Source organism: Perissodus microlepis, chromosome 9 (genome assembly GCF_051167445.1).
Source record: "Perissodus microlepis isolate ML-2025 ecotype Zambia chromosome 9, ASM5116744v1, whole genome shotgun sequence".
In the NCBI taxonomy this organism is placed as follows: domain Eukaryota; kingdom Metazoa; phylum Chordata; class Actinopteri; order Cichliformes; family Cichlidae; genus Perissodus; species Perissodus microlepis.
Genome location: NC_140469.1, coordinates 9,478,409 through 9,494,854, shown reverse-complemented (window position 1 = coordinate 9,494,854; position 16,446 = coordinate 9,478,409). Strand labels below are relative to the sequence as shown.

General features: G+C 42.6%; 1 protein-coding gene across 3 annotated transcripts in view; it reads right to left on the bottom strand.

Moving 5' to 3' along the window:
• Positions 1 to 16,446, bottom strand: part of vav3a (vav guanine nucleotide exchange factor 3a) — a 94,243-nt gene that overhangs the window by 51,666 nt on the left and 26,131 nt on the right. For all 3 annotated transcript variants that reach the window (XM_084938931.1, XM_084938933.1, XM_084938932.1), the window contains exons 3-4: positions 749 to 807; positions 518 to 583 (exon numbers count right to left, since the gene is read on the bottom strand). In XM_084938931.1, coding sequence (XP_084795057.1) covers positions 518 to 583; positions 749 to 807 — 125 coding nt within the window. The remainder of the gene's footprint in view (positions 1 to 517; positions 584 to 748; positions 808 to 16,446) is intronic.

Sequence of the window (16,446 nt, the reverse complement as noted above, 5' to 3'; positions counted from 1 at the left end):
TAATTCACAGTCCCACACACCACACTTGTGGCTAACTAAGGAAAAGAGCGGCGCGAGTTGATGCTGAAAATGGTTGCCTTCCAGACAACACCCAGGGAACAAATGGCAGCTTTATCCTCACAGGCGTGGAGAGTTTTAAGAGTCGAGGACGCCGAACACTAAAGTAGAGAGACTGCGGTGCAATGGGATCACAGCGGTGAGCTGTCAGACCCCAGACTGCATCTTGACCATGGCCACACATGTGAAAGGTTTAATGACTGCATCTTGTGCAGCTATGCTGACAAAAGCTGTCTGCACACATCCGGAAAGACGTGTAAACATCTGCAAAAGAGCTCAGAAACCCCTTTTTGTTGGAATATGCTCATTTTACATTTACTCAGCGTGCCATAATGACACACACACGTGCACATAAAGACTCACAAGGTTGCTGACTTTTTAAAATGTAACATGTGTATTAGAAATCCATCTTAAAATGTTCTTAAGGATATGGCTGGAAACAAAAGGGTGGAGAGCATACTCTATGAGGTCCTCCAGGTGGTTGTAGATGTCCTCATCTTCAACACTGTCCTCTGTTGGAAAGGGCCTGAGAGGAGAAAGCAGTCCATGTTTTAGGATTAAAATACCTCACAAGCTTCCAGTGGCAGTATAATGCATCCATTACATTAGATTTTATTGTTCACTACTAAGATCACAAGATGCAATGAAAGAAATGCATTGATTTGTATTAAAACATTTCACTTCCACATACCTGATTCCAGTCTGTTGTACAATCACAGTGTGGGAGAGTTTAGAAAGTGTGTCCATAACCTGTAACATAAAACACGTTTCAGGACATCACAAAGGTGCATTTCTGATAACAGACACACGAGGGCAGCATTTTCAAGCACTTCTGTGTTGCTCAACAAACAAACTGGGGCATATTTTACAGGAACGCGTTCATATGCTATGTTGTTTTTACATCTTCATGTGGAATTATTTTTGTACTGCGTTGCCTCCTAAAATACTCACTTTATATTTAAATCAAATAGAAAAGGAACAAGGAACAGAAAGAGAGAAGAGAAGTGTAATACACACAAAAAAATATTGCTTTGGCTCCCAGTCAACAGCTGCAGCAGTACACCAACAACAAAGCAGTGTCACATGACCTACTGTCAGTGGGTGTGATGTAAACTGTGTGTCAGCTGATGCTGTTAGTGTGATATGTCATTTAAAGCTGCTTCCAGTGTGTTTAAACATCTCTACGTGTGTGTGTGTGTGTGTGTGTGTGTGTGTGTGTGTGTGTGTGAGACCGGATTGACTAATTACCACTGAACTCAGCTGGCTGAATGTAGATATGTTATGTGAGTCAAAACTCAACAGGGGAACTCTGTTTATTCTCCGTTTTTGAAACCTGCCAAACGGCCCACAAACCTCCTTTTTGAGGCCAAGCCTGCACTCACGCTAACACATCACAGATGTAATACACATAAATTTGCCTCGGAGCTTTCTGAGATCAATACTGATCGCACGGCTCCCTTCCTCCCCTCCTGAAAACAGAGGCACTAGTGCTGCGCGATACTGCAGATTTCGGTATCAGTCCGATACCAAGTAAACATAGGGCCAGTACTGCCGATACAATACCGGTACTTTTACTCTATCAAGGCAGTTCATGTAGGGTAGAGCAGTGTCGTATGACTTATGTGATGAATCATCATTGATTTTCAAATTCTGATCTCATTTTAATGAATCACTGTGATTTTTTTTTCCACAATTACTTAACACAAAAAAACACATCTTTCAGCTACATCAGCTTTTCGTGTCTGGGGTTTTGGGAACCTGGAATATAAATGTGGGCGTCTCTACGGCACTTTGGCTCAACTTCTGTTGTTTAAATGTGCCATAGGCTATAAATAAAATAAATGTGACAGTCAACACATTTTTCATAGTGCATGTTTGAGGTATATTTTTTGATTTTCCAAAAAAATAGTTTAACATAAATCAGCAGGCTACAGAGTGAACTTTGAGGACAGAAACAAAGAATCCATCTCATCACGCTAGTATCGATCCGAGACCGATACCAGCATCAGTATCAATACTATCGATATCTGGATCGATCGGCCCACCTCTAAGAGGCACACAGAGAGGACAGACAGAGAGTGTGACATATGTGCAGAACTGTGGGCTGCTTTTAATACCAGTATCAGCTGGAAAGGATGTCTGATAGATGAGTCGTCTGCTGCTTATCATTTTCACGTGATGATGGAAATCTTGTGAAATCCTGATACGTCACGAGCAGCAACACATTGAGAATGCGCAAAATAAAGAGTGGGAGGATGCAAAGGAGGCATTTCAAATCAAACCAGCAGTACTGAAGTAGCTGCCCAGTGAAGGACTGGGCTTGAACCTCATGTCTGACTGGGGTCTTTATGTGCGTGTGTCAGGGGGGATTAAATGGCTTGTTGGGATACTTGGTGCTTCTAAATCCCTCACACCCTAAACATGCGTGTAGAATGTGCTATTATTGTTGTTTACAAGTACACCTGCAAGCCACCTCAACCTTCACAAATAAGCTATGACAGCTTGACAGACAAAATCCAGGCAAAAAACAACAAGAAAAAAAGAGTATGTCAAGCACCGCACAGCTATTTAAGATCACTGCTCTGAGGGCACTGACACATGTTTTTGTCAAACGCTCTTTTATTTGGTTTGGACAGGTAGAACACTAATAAAACTAATTTAGTGGCAAAATCCAAACACACACACACACACACACACACACTGGATGTAGAGTTGTCACACAGAAGACGCAAGCCCTGAAGCAGGTATGTGAAGGTTAGACAATAATTAGCCCTTTATCAAGCAAAGAAGGATGATAATAAGGATTCAGACTTTAGACAGCACTAATGCTTTAATGCAGTCTAGGCAGTGCTCTTGCTTTTGTTATGAATACAGAAATGGGCATGCATGTTGGTATTGCGATCTAAACAGAGCCGCGAATGAGCTAATAAAGAGCTGGAGACATGTGTACAGTTATTAGACAAAGCTGATGTAGCGCTCTCTCTTTCTCTCTAATAATGAATGAAGGGCTTGACATCCGGAGAGCGTGTTGGCAGGTACAACATGTTCAAATGCTGCGACTCGGCTGCGTGTTGAACAGAGCTTCTGGAGGCCCTCCAGCTGTAGCTGGCAGGCGATTTTAGGGGACGAGTTCTGCGAAGCGCTGTGCTTTTTGGCTCCGCTGACTACATGAGTCACACGCAACTAAACTGACCATCTGCACAAGACTTTTGGAAGGCTCGCCAGCATTACATCCATCTGCAGTCGCGCCGCTAATAATAGAAATGTCAGGAAAATGTCCATAAAGGAAATGGGACTTTTTACAAGACGGCATGATCTTGGTGCAAAACTTAATTGGTCAGCAAAGTAAAGATGTTATGTAAGACTGTAACATACATCGAAATCCTACGTGAAAGCAGCATCTACTGTAAGAACTCAAAGTTAAAAACACACACACACACACAGAAGATCAAGCGTTAGATTTGGTGTCCAGAGGTCACGGGCTCAGCAGCAGACACGTACAGTACTGCAGCAGATGATGATGAAGGCTCACAGGCCCTTTGATGGAGGCTAATAAGCCTGCCCTGTCTGACTGTGGCTGCACCCCTGGATCAAGTGATTCACATCAGGCCAATTAAAGCAGGATAAAGGATGTGTCTGCCCACAAGAATGGAAGACAAGCACACAGAGCCTGCGTGGGTGGGCTGACACAGAAATCACACATACACATATGTATGTATATATCCATAGGTCCCTGATCCTATTCATGTAACCCCTTCCGCCAGGGTTACTTGCGTAGTAGCATTCCAAAAGCGCCCTGTTTTCGTCTCTTGCCCACCGATGCCTTCCTGTTCCACTTCTCGTCAGGGTGCTGCTGGTTCCTCAACACCTGACGCGGACCTTGTTGATCCGGCCGGCATGCCTTCATATTTATCTGTGTCGCTCATGTCTGCGGTAGGGTTGCTTAGCATAGGGCATAGGTGTCAAACTCTGGCCATACCAAATTACTATTAGAGCTGGCCTACTGGTATTATACAGCTGATATATATATTGTTTAGTATTAAGCTTTGCTTGTTCCATATTCAGTTTTTCAGCAAAACGTGTTTGAGTCCACAAGAAAAGATTCATTCTTATATCTGGAGGAATAAATATATTTCAATAAATATTAACAGTTGCCCACGACTTTGTTCCCGTTTTGGCCCACTGTGTATTTGAGTTTTACACCCCTGGCATAGGGGGTCTAGCCTTAGGACCCATACTGGATACAGACACCCCAGGCAACTTGCAACCCTCTGCTCCAAAGGCATGTAGTTTAACCACTACGCTATCCAGCTGCTATATGACTGAGCTAAGATCCTGTGGGACTTCGAGATACAGACGGACAAAAAGGTGGTGGCTAACCAACCGGACATAGTGGTGGTAGACAAACAGAAGAAGACGGCCGTAGTGATCGATGTAGCGGTTCCGAATGACAGCAACATCAGGAAGAAGGAACACGAGAAGCTCGAGAAATACCAAGGGCTCAGAGAAGAGCTCGAGAGGATGTGAAGGGTGAAGGTGACGGTGGTCCCAGTGGTAATCGGAGCACTAGGTGCGGTGACTCCCAAACTAGGCGAGTGGCTCCAGCAGATCCCGGGAACAACATCTGAGATCTCTGTCCAGAAGAGCGCAGTCCTGGGAACAGCTAAGATACTGCGCAGGACCCTCAAGCTCCCAGGCCTCTGGTAGAGGACCCGAGCTTGAAGGATTGACCGCCCACAGGGGCGAGCGGGGAATTTTTTATTATATATATATATATATATATATATATATATATATATATATATATATACATATGTATATATATGTGTGTGTATATATATATATGTGTGTGTGTGTGTATATATATATATATATATATATATATATATGACTTGTGCATTAATATTTAATCTTAAAATTGGATCACTGTCACACAGCGACGCCACTGGTTGGATTGTAATGACACGAGTGCCATGTTTGCTCTATTTAGAGGAAGATCAATAGTAACCCATATATCTGTCCCGGAGATCAATCGGAGCCTATTTCTGATCTCCATCGACGGCCTCTTCTTTGTTTATCCTCGCTCATCCTTCCCTCCCTCTCGTGGCGGAGAGCAGATCAAGCAAATGGTTGATGCATTGTGAACGTATAACATGTCAGCAGCTTTATTGGTTTCACACACAGCCCAGCACGCTGTCCCAGTTTCCTGCTCTCTGCTTTTACTCCTCCTTTCTGTTTCTCCTTTTCTTTATTTCTAAATCACAGATTGCCAGCTAAAAATAGGCACCACTGTGGAACACGTGAAGCTCATCATATTACATGCTTTGCATATAGACTTCCATCTACACGATCAGCTGTCTGGCAAACTCCACATTTAAGATTTTTCTTGTGTAAAACAAACCAGAGGTGTAACACTTGAGGGGCCAGTTTAAACCACACCAAACAAACAGGTGTGAAAGCATCTTGCAGCGTGTTGGCGTCGGCTGCATTCTTCTCTCGCTGCTGTAGCAGTTATTTCAACGATTGCGACGCTAGCTGTCTTGAAGCCGCCTGTGTTTGGAACAGCTTCGGTTTGCTCTCTGCACAAAGACTGTGTCTAAGAGGATGAGTTTGAGGGTGTTAAAGTGAAGGATGCTCTGTGTGTGAGTCGCTGCAGCAGAGGAGAAACTTAAAGCTCCGATTTATCTTTTGGCCCAAACAAAAAAAACTAACTAGCTCTGCTAAAACATGCAAAACAATATTATAAAGTTCTGTTAGTCTCATCCACAAATGTCTTTTTTTCATATCAGTCGGTCGTTTTGTTTGCTTTTTCTCCACTGCCTCTGTCGGAGGCCACGCTTGATGAAACTTTAATGAAAGCAAGAAGCTTTCAGTACGTCCAAAAAAAATGGTGTTTGTATTTTCAGCAAGAAAAACCAAAAAGCTCAACGTTCAACTGTTTTTCCCATCAAACATTTACTGTTAAAGTGGAACAATGTAGAAGAAAAAGCCATCAAACGGCACCACAGAGAGAGTGAACACGATGCACTCTGGTTTATATCGGGTGTAGGTGTAAGTGAGAGATGGGGGGTGGAGTACACGTGTTACTTAGACTAATTGATCTCAGTTTGCTTCTTGTGTTTTGTGACTGTGCTGTTGGGCGTGAGATTTATTATTGTTATTTGTGTCTACACACACACACACATGGATGTGGGTGTATGCTTGTTTGGGAGTACATCCAGTTGACGGATGCAGCTGGTGCATAAAATCTAATCCAGATATAAAGGGGAGAATAAAAACCTGATTGGCACAGAAAGAGAGAGCGAGAGCGTGTTTGACAATCAGTGCCACGGCTCATTAAGGCCCATAATACATCATTAGTGTGTTTGGATATACAGATGTATAGCTGATTGGAATGCGGCACACGTCGGCCATTTCCCTGTGTTTTGCTGCCTGCGTCATTTAGACAGCCATTCTCTGCATCAAGCTAACACTGCTTTCCATTATTTCTATGGCAAAAACAACTTATTTTAAATGACAACAAGAGGCAGTCTCAGAAACCTCAGAGACTGCAGAGTTCCTCCTCTTCCGCTCTTTGAGACGGCTTCTGAGTCAAACCGCATGGACTTTCAGGTTTAATCAAGTGTCAGACTCAAGGACTTAAAAATGAACCAGGGAACCAGTTTAGCTCAAAAGTTCAAAAAATCAGATCTCTTAAAAAACTGCAGCTTTGACAGTGGTCACTAGAGACTGGCTCCAAAAGCGAGTCAGTCCCCGCACACTCCTGACTTCATAACATTAAAAACATGGACAAAGCTGCCGTGATGTCACTAACAGGTTTCTAAGGTGCTATTTTGATGAGCAGTGGGTGTGGCCAGAAGGGGGCGTAAAACAACGAGCTCACTATTAAAAGACTTGTGGTTGACAAGTTGTTAGCCGCCGAGCACATTATTAGATCATCTTCCAATTTGAAACACAGCATGGACGTTACTCAGTATGACCCGACATGAGTGACTGAGCCCATAAACTCATTAGGTCGAGACAGGAAGCGGTTTTCTCACTGACGTCCACAGGACCGGAAGTGTTTTTGCAAACACAGCTATCGCCACCTGGTGGCCTTCAGATGCTACATCCACATTTTATACCATCGATGATCACAAAACACATTTACAGAATAGGCATAATGTAACTTTTTAAAAATCTTTTTATCTTTACTAAACCTCTCCCGGTGTTTTATTGTGCCAAACACATTTGTTTTTCCAAGAGGAGCACTATAGACTAGGCTCAACTCAACAGAGCTTTTTTAAAAAATCTCATCCACCTTCATACTGGACTCGAGGACATGGCCACATTGACTGACAGAGGTCGATCAAGTTACTTAGCACTTAGCGTGTATCTGTAATGTACCTATGTGGTAGCTTTTAAACCAGCTTGCTTGCATTTCTCTCTCGTTTCTCCCTATGCTCACTTATGAGCTATTTCCATCTATCCTGAAAATGTCCCACAGCCTAGCAAAGTAAAAACAGCTTTGGTTTCTATCTATTCCAATTAATAACAGATGTGCTGATAACTGGAAACAAGCAGGGATTTTCCTTACCAAAACAAAATTTTGAAAGTGCTATTAATAACTAATTAACTAATTATCTGTAAGTTTGAGGGCTGTTTGCCGCTCAAGAACTTGTATTCCAGCATGAAATTAGTCTGATAGCTGACAGCTAATTTAACATCGCAGCTTCACTCCATGTCTTGATTTGAGCTCATCAGTCTCTGTGTAATTCTAGAGCAAATATTCACAACAAACAGTACAAGCGTCTGAGTTTTGCCTTCATTTCTTTCTCTCAGCAGAGTAAGGTTAGAAGTAAGGTCATCCTCACTGTCCAGGTAAATCACATCAACCTCCACGGACCGCAGCCCCTCAGGACACACACACACAGTCGCTCACACATGTAGTCCCAGCCTCACAAGCAGATCCTTCACTCACACACATGCTTGTCTTCAGCCTCTCTGAATGGTTGATTTTCACATCAGTGGGGGAGCGTTTTTCACATGTGATCACACATTTGCATGGTTTTCACACAACGTGAAAAAACACGAAACAAGTGATGTTCCCAAATACACACATCTGATCTGCCAAATCCTCACTTTTCTGGCAGATTATTTAACTCCAGCTGAGCTTCACAGTGCCTGAATCAGCAGGCTGCTCACAACTGGCCAGCAGTAAGCAGACGCGCCAGCACATACATGCACATAGAGCCGTGAAATCAAGGAAGACCTCATAAATGAACATGACGTGGTGGAAGACTGAAACACCTTGGCTTTCTTCTTTAGGGAATACCTGCCATGCAGTGAAAACTCTGTGCACATCTAAAACCTGGGCTCCGTCATAAATTTTATGTTTTTGTACATAAATATAACTAATAAAGGTTTTTGCTCATTTAGAATCAATATTGCCAAAAAACTTTCATCTTGTTAAGGATTCACATCTCTGTATATGAATGCTAGTTCAACGTAGTTTCTTTGGACGGTCTTTAGCATTTTATCCAGTCTGATGTCTTGAGAGCAAGCACCAGTTTTTTCAGGCTTCTAGTAGAGCAAGCAGAAATCTTTGCATCTGTCATTGTTTATTCGTGCAAATTATTTTAAAAGCTAACAAAAAGCTAAATGTTTGTCAGATATGTTCACATCCCGTTTCCCTTTAGCTCTAAAGACACTTTACCTGCATGCATCCAAAGCCTGTTCAAAGGTGTTCGGTGAATACGAACCTGACTACAAACTGACCACAAAAAACTGAAAACTTTCATACATATTTCAGGATGTCAGCGGGGCAGCTTGAGTTCTTGCTGGCAGAGCTGGGAGCACATCTGCGCGGGCAGAGGAATCATTTCAGAGATCTGATTGACCAGGAGCGGCGTCTAGCTGTGCGCCTGAGGATAATAGTTTTATTTTACTATTTCCACATCATTAGATATTCAGTACTGCTCTGTGTTTTGAGACACAGCAAACTTATTGCCAAATGCAGCATTTGATTGGTCAGATTGGATGTTCGGAAAAAGCACCAAAAAGTTCCAAAAAGTAAAAAAAAAAAGTGTGAACAGCTGCATTAAAAAGCAGCAAACCTGGGTGCCAGCTTAGCTCAATGCGGTGAGCGGGTGATCACATGCCAAAAGGCTGAGAGCAGCCGGGCCGGGTTTGAGTCCAACCTGCGTCCTGTGCCGCATGTCTTCTGTCTTTGCCCCTGCTTTCCTGTCCTCTCTTCATTGTGTCTATTGAATAAAGTTGAAAAAGGCCCAAAAAAAAGAATAGGCGAGTCTAAAAAATGCTTTTAACATACAGATAATTCTTGCAGATTTTACAGGTCTACTGTGTCGAGGCCTTAAGGTTGTCCTTGCTGTCCTTGAGCAGCGAAACTGTGGTACATTTTGATATTTTATGGCTACATTTTCACTCTATTTTTTTAATCCACTTTTATGCTCAACAAAAGTGTTTACACAAAAGATTCTCAGCAGTCCTTGCAGGCTAAGATCCTACATACAGAGATGAATCCTTCATGGAGGACCCCCCACTCGAAGTTAGACACAAGCCAGAGCTTCTTGCTATTGTGTTCACTGCTGGTATTATCATTGACTTCATTGCAGCAGCCGTGCTAAAGACATAACCTCATCTCTTCCACCCACTCCTGAGCCAATCTGCAGCACAATCTCCATTGTTTCATCACGTTGACATGACAATATCAGTCCCTCGCTGCCGAAATACTATCTCGCAGTTAACTGGGGATGAAATGAAGCAAAGGAGGGGAAAACAATCTCCCCAAAGCCTCTTTGAGGGGAAAATACAAACTGGTTTTAGTAGTGCTTTTCTTTAAGTGAAGCTACAAGGACAGTGTATAAAGGCTGCACATTTCAGCTCCTAGTGGGGATCATTTGGCGAGCAGAGACTTGAAAGACTGCCAGAAACCTTAACAAAGTGTAAGAGCAAGCTCGAGTGGGATGTCTGTGCTGAAAACGACGTCCTAAGGCAGTCAGTGAAAATCCATATGGACATTCCTCTGCATTATTTTTTTTTTTGAGAGCCTTTGATCCTGCAGCGTCCTTCAAAGAGCTTCAGCATGCGCCTCAGTTTTAGTCTGCCCCGTCTCACCCCACAGGATATTATGAACCCAAACGGGGGATGTGAGTGAGTGCTGTGAAAATGGAATCACAGGCAAATTAATTAGAAAACAAGTTTGAGATCTGTTTGGGTCAGGCCTGGGACACAAACACATCCTCGAATGTCTGCTGCTTTTATGTAGGCTGACAAACTGCAGAAGCACGCTACGAGAACATGACGGGAGCGCTGATGAATGACAACAGCAACGATCGTTACTCGCTAAAGATTCTCCACAGCTGGCAGACTAGCAAAGAAACATGTAAATCGCTTTATATAAAATAGTTTTTTGGGTTGTTTTTTAACAGCATTGGCCAAATTGACTTGAATTTAAAACTCAAACTTTTATTCGCTTTTACTTCAGTCGTTTAATTGGGGGCTGAATCCACCGGGGACACCAGGAGAATGTAATTAAGAGCTGGAAGGTCAGAAAAGTCGACAGATCTGTGGTGCACCAGAGAGCCGAGGCTTAGGAGCCACTCAGAAGAGGAAACTGTCGCCCAGTTCAGAGAAGAAACATAGAGCCGGGAGCTTCAGAAGACACATCCTTCGCTCTGCTTTTTTCTTGATTTACAGCCACTCTGAATGTAGGTAAACAAAGACTGAATCAGGGTTATCAATCTTGTTGCACTTCGCAGAGCTATTCATCGTGCTAGTTTACATGTCAGGTATTTTACGACCTCTTTTCGTCATCGCCGGATTATACTGTCGACTGTCGAGCGGCATGAGCTAAATCCTCAATGAGATGTTACCATAAATCCAAATCTCGGTGGTATAAAGTAATAACACCTTTCATATTGGCTCCAGACAATAAAAGCAAAGTAAATGCAGACTTTCCTCATGTCAGGCCAGAAGCGTATATTAATATACCACCTTTTATTGGTCATCTTATTATCAAGGGTAGTGTATACAAGATTCAACAAGCTGGATTAAAGCTAATCATCTCATCCAGGATTGTCAAATTAAACTGTGCAATGAAGGAGGCCTGTAAAGTGAAACTTCCCTTTCTGAGAGTGTAAAGACGTTTTACTACACATTTAAAGCGTGCTATTATTTTTCCACATTATAAAGAAATGTTGCTTTGGGCTTAAATTGTAAAAAATACATGTGTAAAATTACAGCTCATTGCGCTGAAAACCCAGTGTAAAAATCATAAATCACTAGACTAGATAGTTCTGTTATTTAATTGTTGATCCATTACTTTTTTATTTAGGTGTGATATGAATGGCCGTTTATTTCCTCCTTCACATTCTCCAAAACCTTCCAAGGGGCCAGATTGGAGCCTTTGGCGGGCCGATGCTGCCTCCTCGGCCAGGCTTGGCAAACCTCAGGCCTCGAGGGCCGGTGTCCTGCAGTTTTTAGATCTCACCCTGAGTCTACACACCTGAATCAAATGATAAGTTCATCACCAGGCCTCTGGAGAACTTCAAGACATGTTGAGGAGGTAATTCAGCCATTTAAATCAGCTGTGTTGGATCAAGGACACATCTAAAACTTGCAGGACAGCAGCCTTTGAGGCCTGGATTTGGACACCACTGTCCTAGGCCATATGTTTTGAAAATTGTTGTGAAATTATGATTGGTAATTTTTCCGTATGCAAAGAAGGGAAGTTATGTAATCGCATTATTGGTTCAGCCTACGTGTGTTATCAAAACTATATGTGGTTCATGGACTAAAATGAGTCCGACAGACCTGGTGCAGATGAAAAAGTAGAGCTGCAAAAGCAGCCCGAGTTAATTCTGATGTAAGTTATGGTAATGTGGAAGCTCTTCTTGATGTACATAACATGACACATCAAACCAACTGATGAAATCCCAAACTGACTCTGAAACTGCAGCCAAAAAAAGGCCAGACTGAATAACCAAATACATTCGTATCCTTTATAATGCAACAAACGTGTCGGCACTTCTGGATCTGTGTTGCTAACGCGCTGGCCGCAAATAGCCAGCTTGTCAGATCTATATGGCATAAGTGGGTTAGCATCATTTAGCATACCCCGAGGAGTTAGCATTATAATCACGAGTGCTTAAAAAGGCACTGTTTCAATCAGCCTGTGCAGATTCTGCACATTAGTCATGCAGCTGTGTGCAATCTTGTTATGGTGTTTTACTTTTGCTTGAATAATTAAACGCCATAAAGGAAAATACATCACTCATCTGTCCATTACGAAGGCTTAGAGGAACTCAGCTATAGAAAAGCAGCTTTCTGATGAGTACATCAACTCTAATAAACTTGTTTGTAGAGGGTTATTTTTAGGGTCTCATCATATATTTGCAGTTAACATTCAATTTTACACATAGTTTTGAGTGGAAAAAAAGCAAAAGGAAAATGAGAAATGAATAAAGAAATACAAAAAAGAGCAAGAACAAAAACCAGGCTGAGAATTTAAATGGAAAGTAAATGATAGTATAATAATCTGTTTATGCCAAATTCTGACTCTACCCTCCAAATGTCAGACCAGGCAACCTTTTGAGAACTCAAAACTCAGCAATCACAGCCTCATGTTCCCGTTCTTAGCTGACAGGAGTTACACTCGCTGTGGTCTTCTGCTGCTCTGGCCCATCTGCCTCAAGTCTGACATGTTGTGCGTTCAGAGATGGTCATCTGCATATCTTGGGTTTAAGTTACTGTTCCCGTCCCATCATTTCCAGTCTGTCCGTTCTCCTCTAACCTCTGGCAACAACGTGGCATTTTCACCCAGAGAACTGCTGCTCACTGGATATTTTTCGAGCTGCTTCCGTGTTACAAGTAGAAGCTAAACAGTCAAACCTAAGAAAGCGAGTGCATATAAAACAGCTGCACAGTTTGAGAAATCGCACACATCAGACTCCAGTAGAAGACACACATTGATTAACACCTCCCTGAAGACACGATCTGCAATGCATCACGCACGCCATCTTCCATCATGCTTCTTTTTATAATGCTGATGACATGTCCCTAGAAACTAATGAAAAACTGTCCATTTGGAGGCTGTTGTTGAATTTACTGAATCCTATTAGGATTTTAATTGAAGTAAATACACGTTTCCTAATTAAATGAGGGTGCTTCATTGTGTTTAAACAAAAGGAATACTCCTCTGTTGCATGTCTGCCGCTAAAGTCAAGCCAAAATCATCGTTTCTTAAACTGTCTTATGTCCAACAAAAGCCATTTTAGCTGCTTCTCTTGTTTCGTGGATTTTGTTTTGATGGATTTATGGATTAAATCTCATTAAATAACCACACAGTGATTAATATTATATTACTATAATCCCCATCAGAATCTTGACCACGTTCACCCAGAAACCCAAACTGCAGCTTTTCATGTAAGATGAATCACACGGCTGCCTTCATGCATTATTTCATTTACTGCGCAAACTTCTCCCCATGTGAGTTCATCAAAACTGCCTCTTTTTTGGATATTATATAACTCGGAGCAGTTGCTACGATGGGATAGAATTCAAAGAGCGTGGAGGATGGAGATTAGCTATTTAGAATCTTTTGAATGACAGCGCATCCACCCACTCCACCTCCACCTCTCCGAAGCAACACAAAGAGGAAAAGACCCCCCCCCCCCATTCCTTCTCCACAGTTGCATCTGGAAAAAGCTTCGTTGACACGCACACAGTCCTCTGCAACGATTCTGCACAATCTTTACATTACAGAAAAGCATCTCGGCGAAATCAGAAGGACGTAAACGTAGCTCCGACGCAGAGATGACAGATGCTGCCTCCGGCACCTCTTGACAGGTTTTTGGTGAAAGTTTTTAAAGATGTGTCAGCGAGGGATTGCCCTTGTTGAAAACAAAATCTCCCTCATTCATCTCCTTTCAGATGAAGCTAGCGGGCGCCCAGGGGAAACTGGCTGCACAGCGGGGAGAAAGTGGATTGAAGAGAGCGAAATAAACATGCAGAATCTAAACATTCTCGGTGAATCGCTGCTCATCTGGAAGAGAACACTGACCACAGGCAACTCACGTTCTGAATAAATTCACCTCCAACGCTCATCTGTAAGCAGGATCGGCATTTTTTTTAAAGCTCGACTCTGACGTCTGCACAGCACAGTGGAGTTTGGATGTTTCGTCTATGAATAGTGTGTATAAATATGGCTAGTATGGAGAAATCTGAGTTTATCGTGTCAGAAAACTTGAAAAAAAGTGCAGTTTTGTGTCAAGTAACACATGAAACTCACAGTATGGCACCAGGTCAGCTAAACTGCGAGGATATCTACCCAGTTAGGAGATATAAACCTTTGTGAATCAATTCCAACTCCTTTGACGCACATTTAACTGACAACAGGTGAACCTGAGATGCAAAAACTAGACAAGCTCCAAAAAGGAAACAGATTTGCATATGGTGGCCAAGGACTGCTGCTCTCTCTTTCTCCCTCCTGACTGATACCTGCTGGTAGCTTAAGATGACACCTGCAGCCCATTCATGTGGCACAGACAGTCCAACTTCTTCAGGATGGCACATACGTGGAGATACCCAGATCACCCACTACATGAGGAGAGCTGGATAGAAGCATTAACTTAGAAGTGGGACTGGTATATCTGGTATTTGGAATGGGAGAAGGCCGCCAGGAAACCTACAAAATGACCTTCAGGGCCACTCGTATGCTTGTTTTCACCAAACTGTAAGAACTGGTCTACAAGAGGGTGAAATGAGAACCTGAGATCCTTTAGTGCGATCGGTGCTTACAGTCCAGCAGCGCATGGCTCAACTGGCATTTTTCGGGGAACACCAGAACTGGGAGAGCCACCATCTTGTTGTTTTCACTGATGGCAGCAGATTCACACTGAGGAAATGTGACAGGCGTGAAAGAGTCTGGAGACGTCTGCCTGAAGCATCATTCACAATGTCTGGTTTGGAGGGTGTCACTGACCTCAGTGTGGTGGCCGACATCACCCTGACTGCTGAATGAAATCCTGAGACCCCCTATCAGACCTTACTGTATGTGGGTAGAGTAAGGTCTGATATGGTGGATTGCTTTAAATTTATCAGTACTCAATTTGCACAAATGTAACTGTATCTACGGAGTGATGAGATCAAAAAAGATGGAACAGTAACATTACAAGAAGGTGCAAAATCTGGATTTTGTCTTCTTTTTTCTAGCAAACTGCAAAAATAAGACGTCCTGTTCAAAATTTGACTGTTCTTGAGTTTCCAGGGGTTGCTTACAAATTGTATTGCAACAAGACTTCAGGAACTCGAGCCACACGCTTAAGACATCTAACAGCAAAATGTGTTGTTTTAAAAATGTGAGCATCTTTGATTTTGCATGAATTGTATGAACTTTTACATAACAGAGAAAGATCACGTTTTTTGTTGCCTTTACAGCCGGATGAAAAGACTCCTCATTATCCAGTTTGTACAAGCAACAATCGTCCCACTACAAATTTTAAGAGCAGATCTCCAGCTACAATTTCCAGGTCCCAACAGGTATTCACGCAAAACAAGAGATAATGGAAGTTGCTTGTAAGGTTGGAAAAGACACTAAACTAATGTCAAAAACTGAAGCAATCCCCGCCGATGAAATGTAATCCATTACTGCTCAAAATAACAGTTAAACCAAACGTTTACTTCATTGTCTTAAGAATGGAAAAAAGAAAATAACAAAAATGCCCTCAAATGCATCTGTACCATTTAGCCACACTGCGATGTAGGTCAGCAATTCCAGGTAGCGAAACAGTCCATATTGAAGCAGGGGTAAGAAGAAAATCTGTCAGAATGTAGGGCAGAGAGGGGAGGAGGGGAGGTTTTCAGTCCTTCGCTTCAGTCTCTGTCGTCTTTCCTGACCGCGGTGGCTTAGCTTCACATGCTCTCTGGCTGGCCCGGTGTCAGCAGTGGCCTAAAAATACCTGCCATGTTTAAACGCCCAGGTAACCTCAATACCGAACAGCAGCCTAACACACAAAGCCTTTACCATAAGAGCGCTGCAAGCACAACTGTTTCCTGATGTCAATCGACATGACAAGAAGGCCACAACTCTCATTTGAGATGCAAACGCAAAGAATTAGAATGACGGCGTTGCTATTATAAGTATTTTAAAAAAAACTTCACTGAAGGATCGGTTTAGTTTTTTTAAACTAGTGAGATCTTTCTACAGTAGGCTACCTGAAGGGTTAATGTGTTTCATGCTCAACGGGAGGCTCCCTTTTGAACTGGTATGGGGCAGGGACATACAACACAATGTCTTGACACAAAGATACACACACACACACACCACTGACCAAAAGTGGCAAGAATATAAATATAAATTCCCCTTCCACCCAGTTTTCCAGTCAGAGC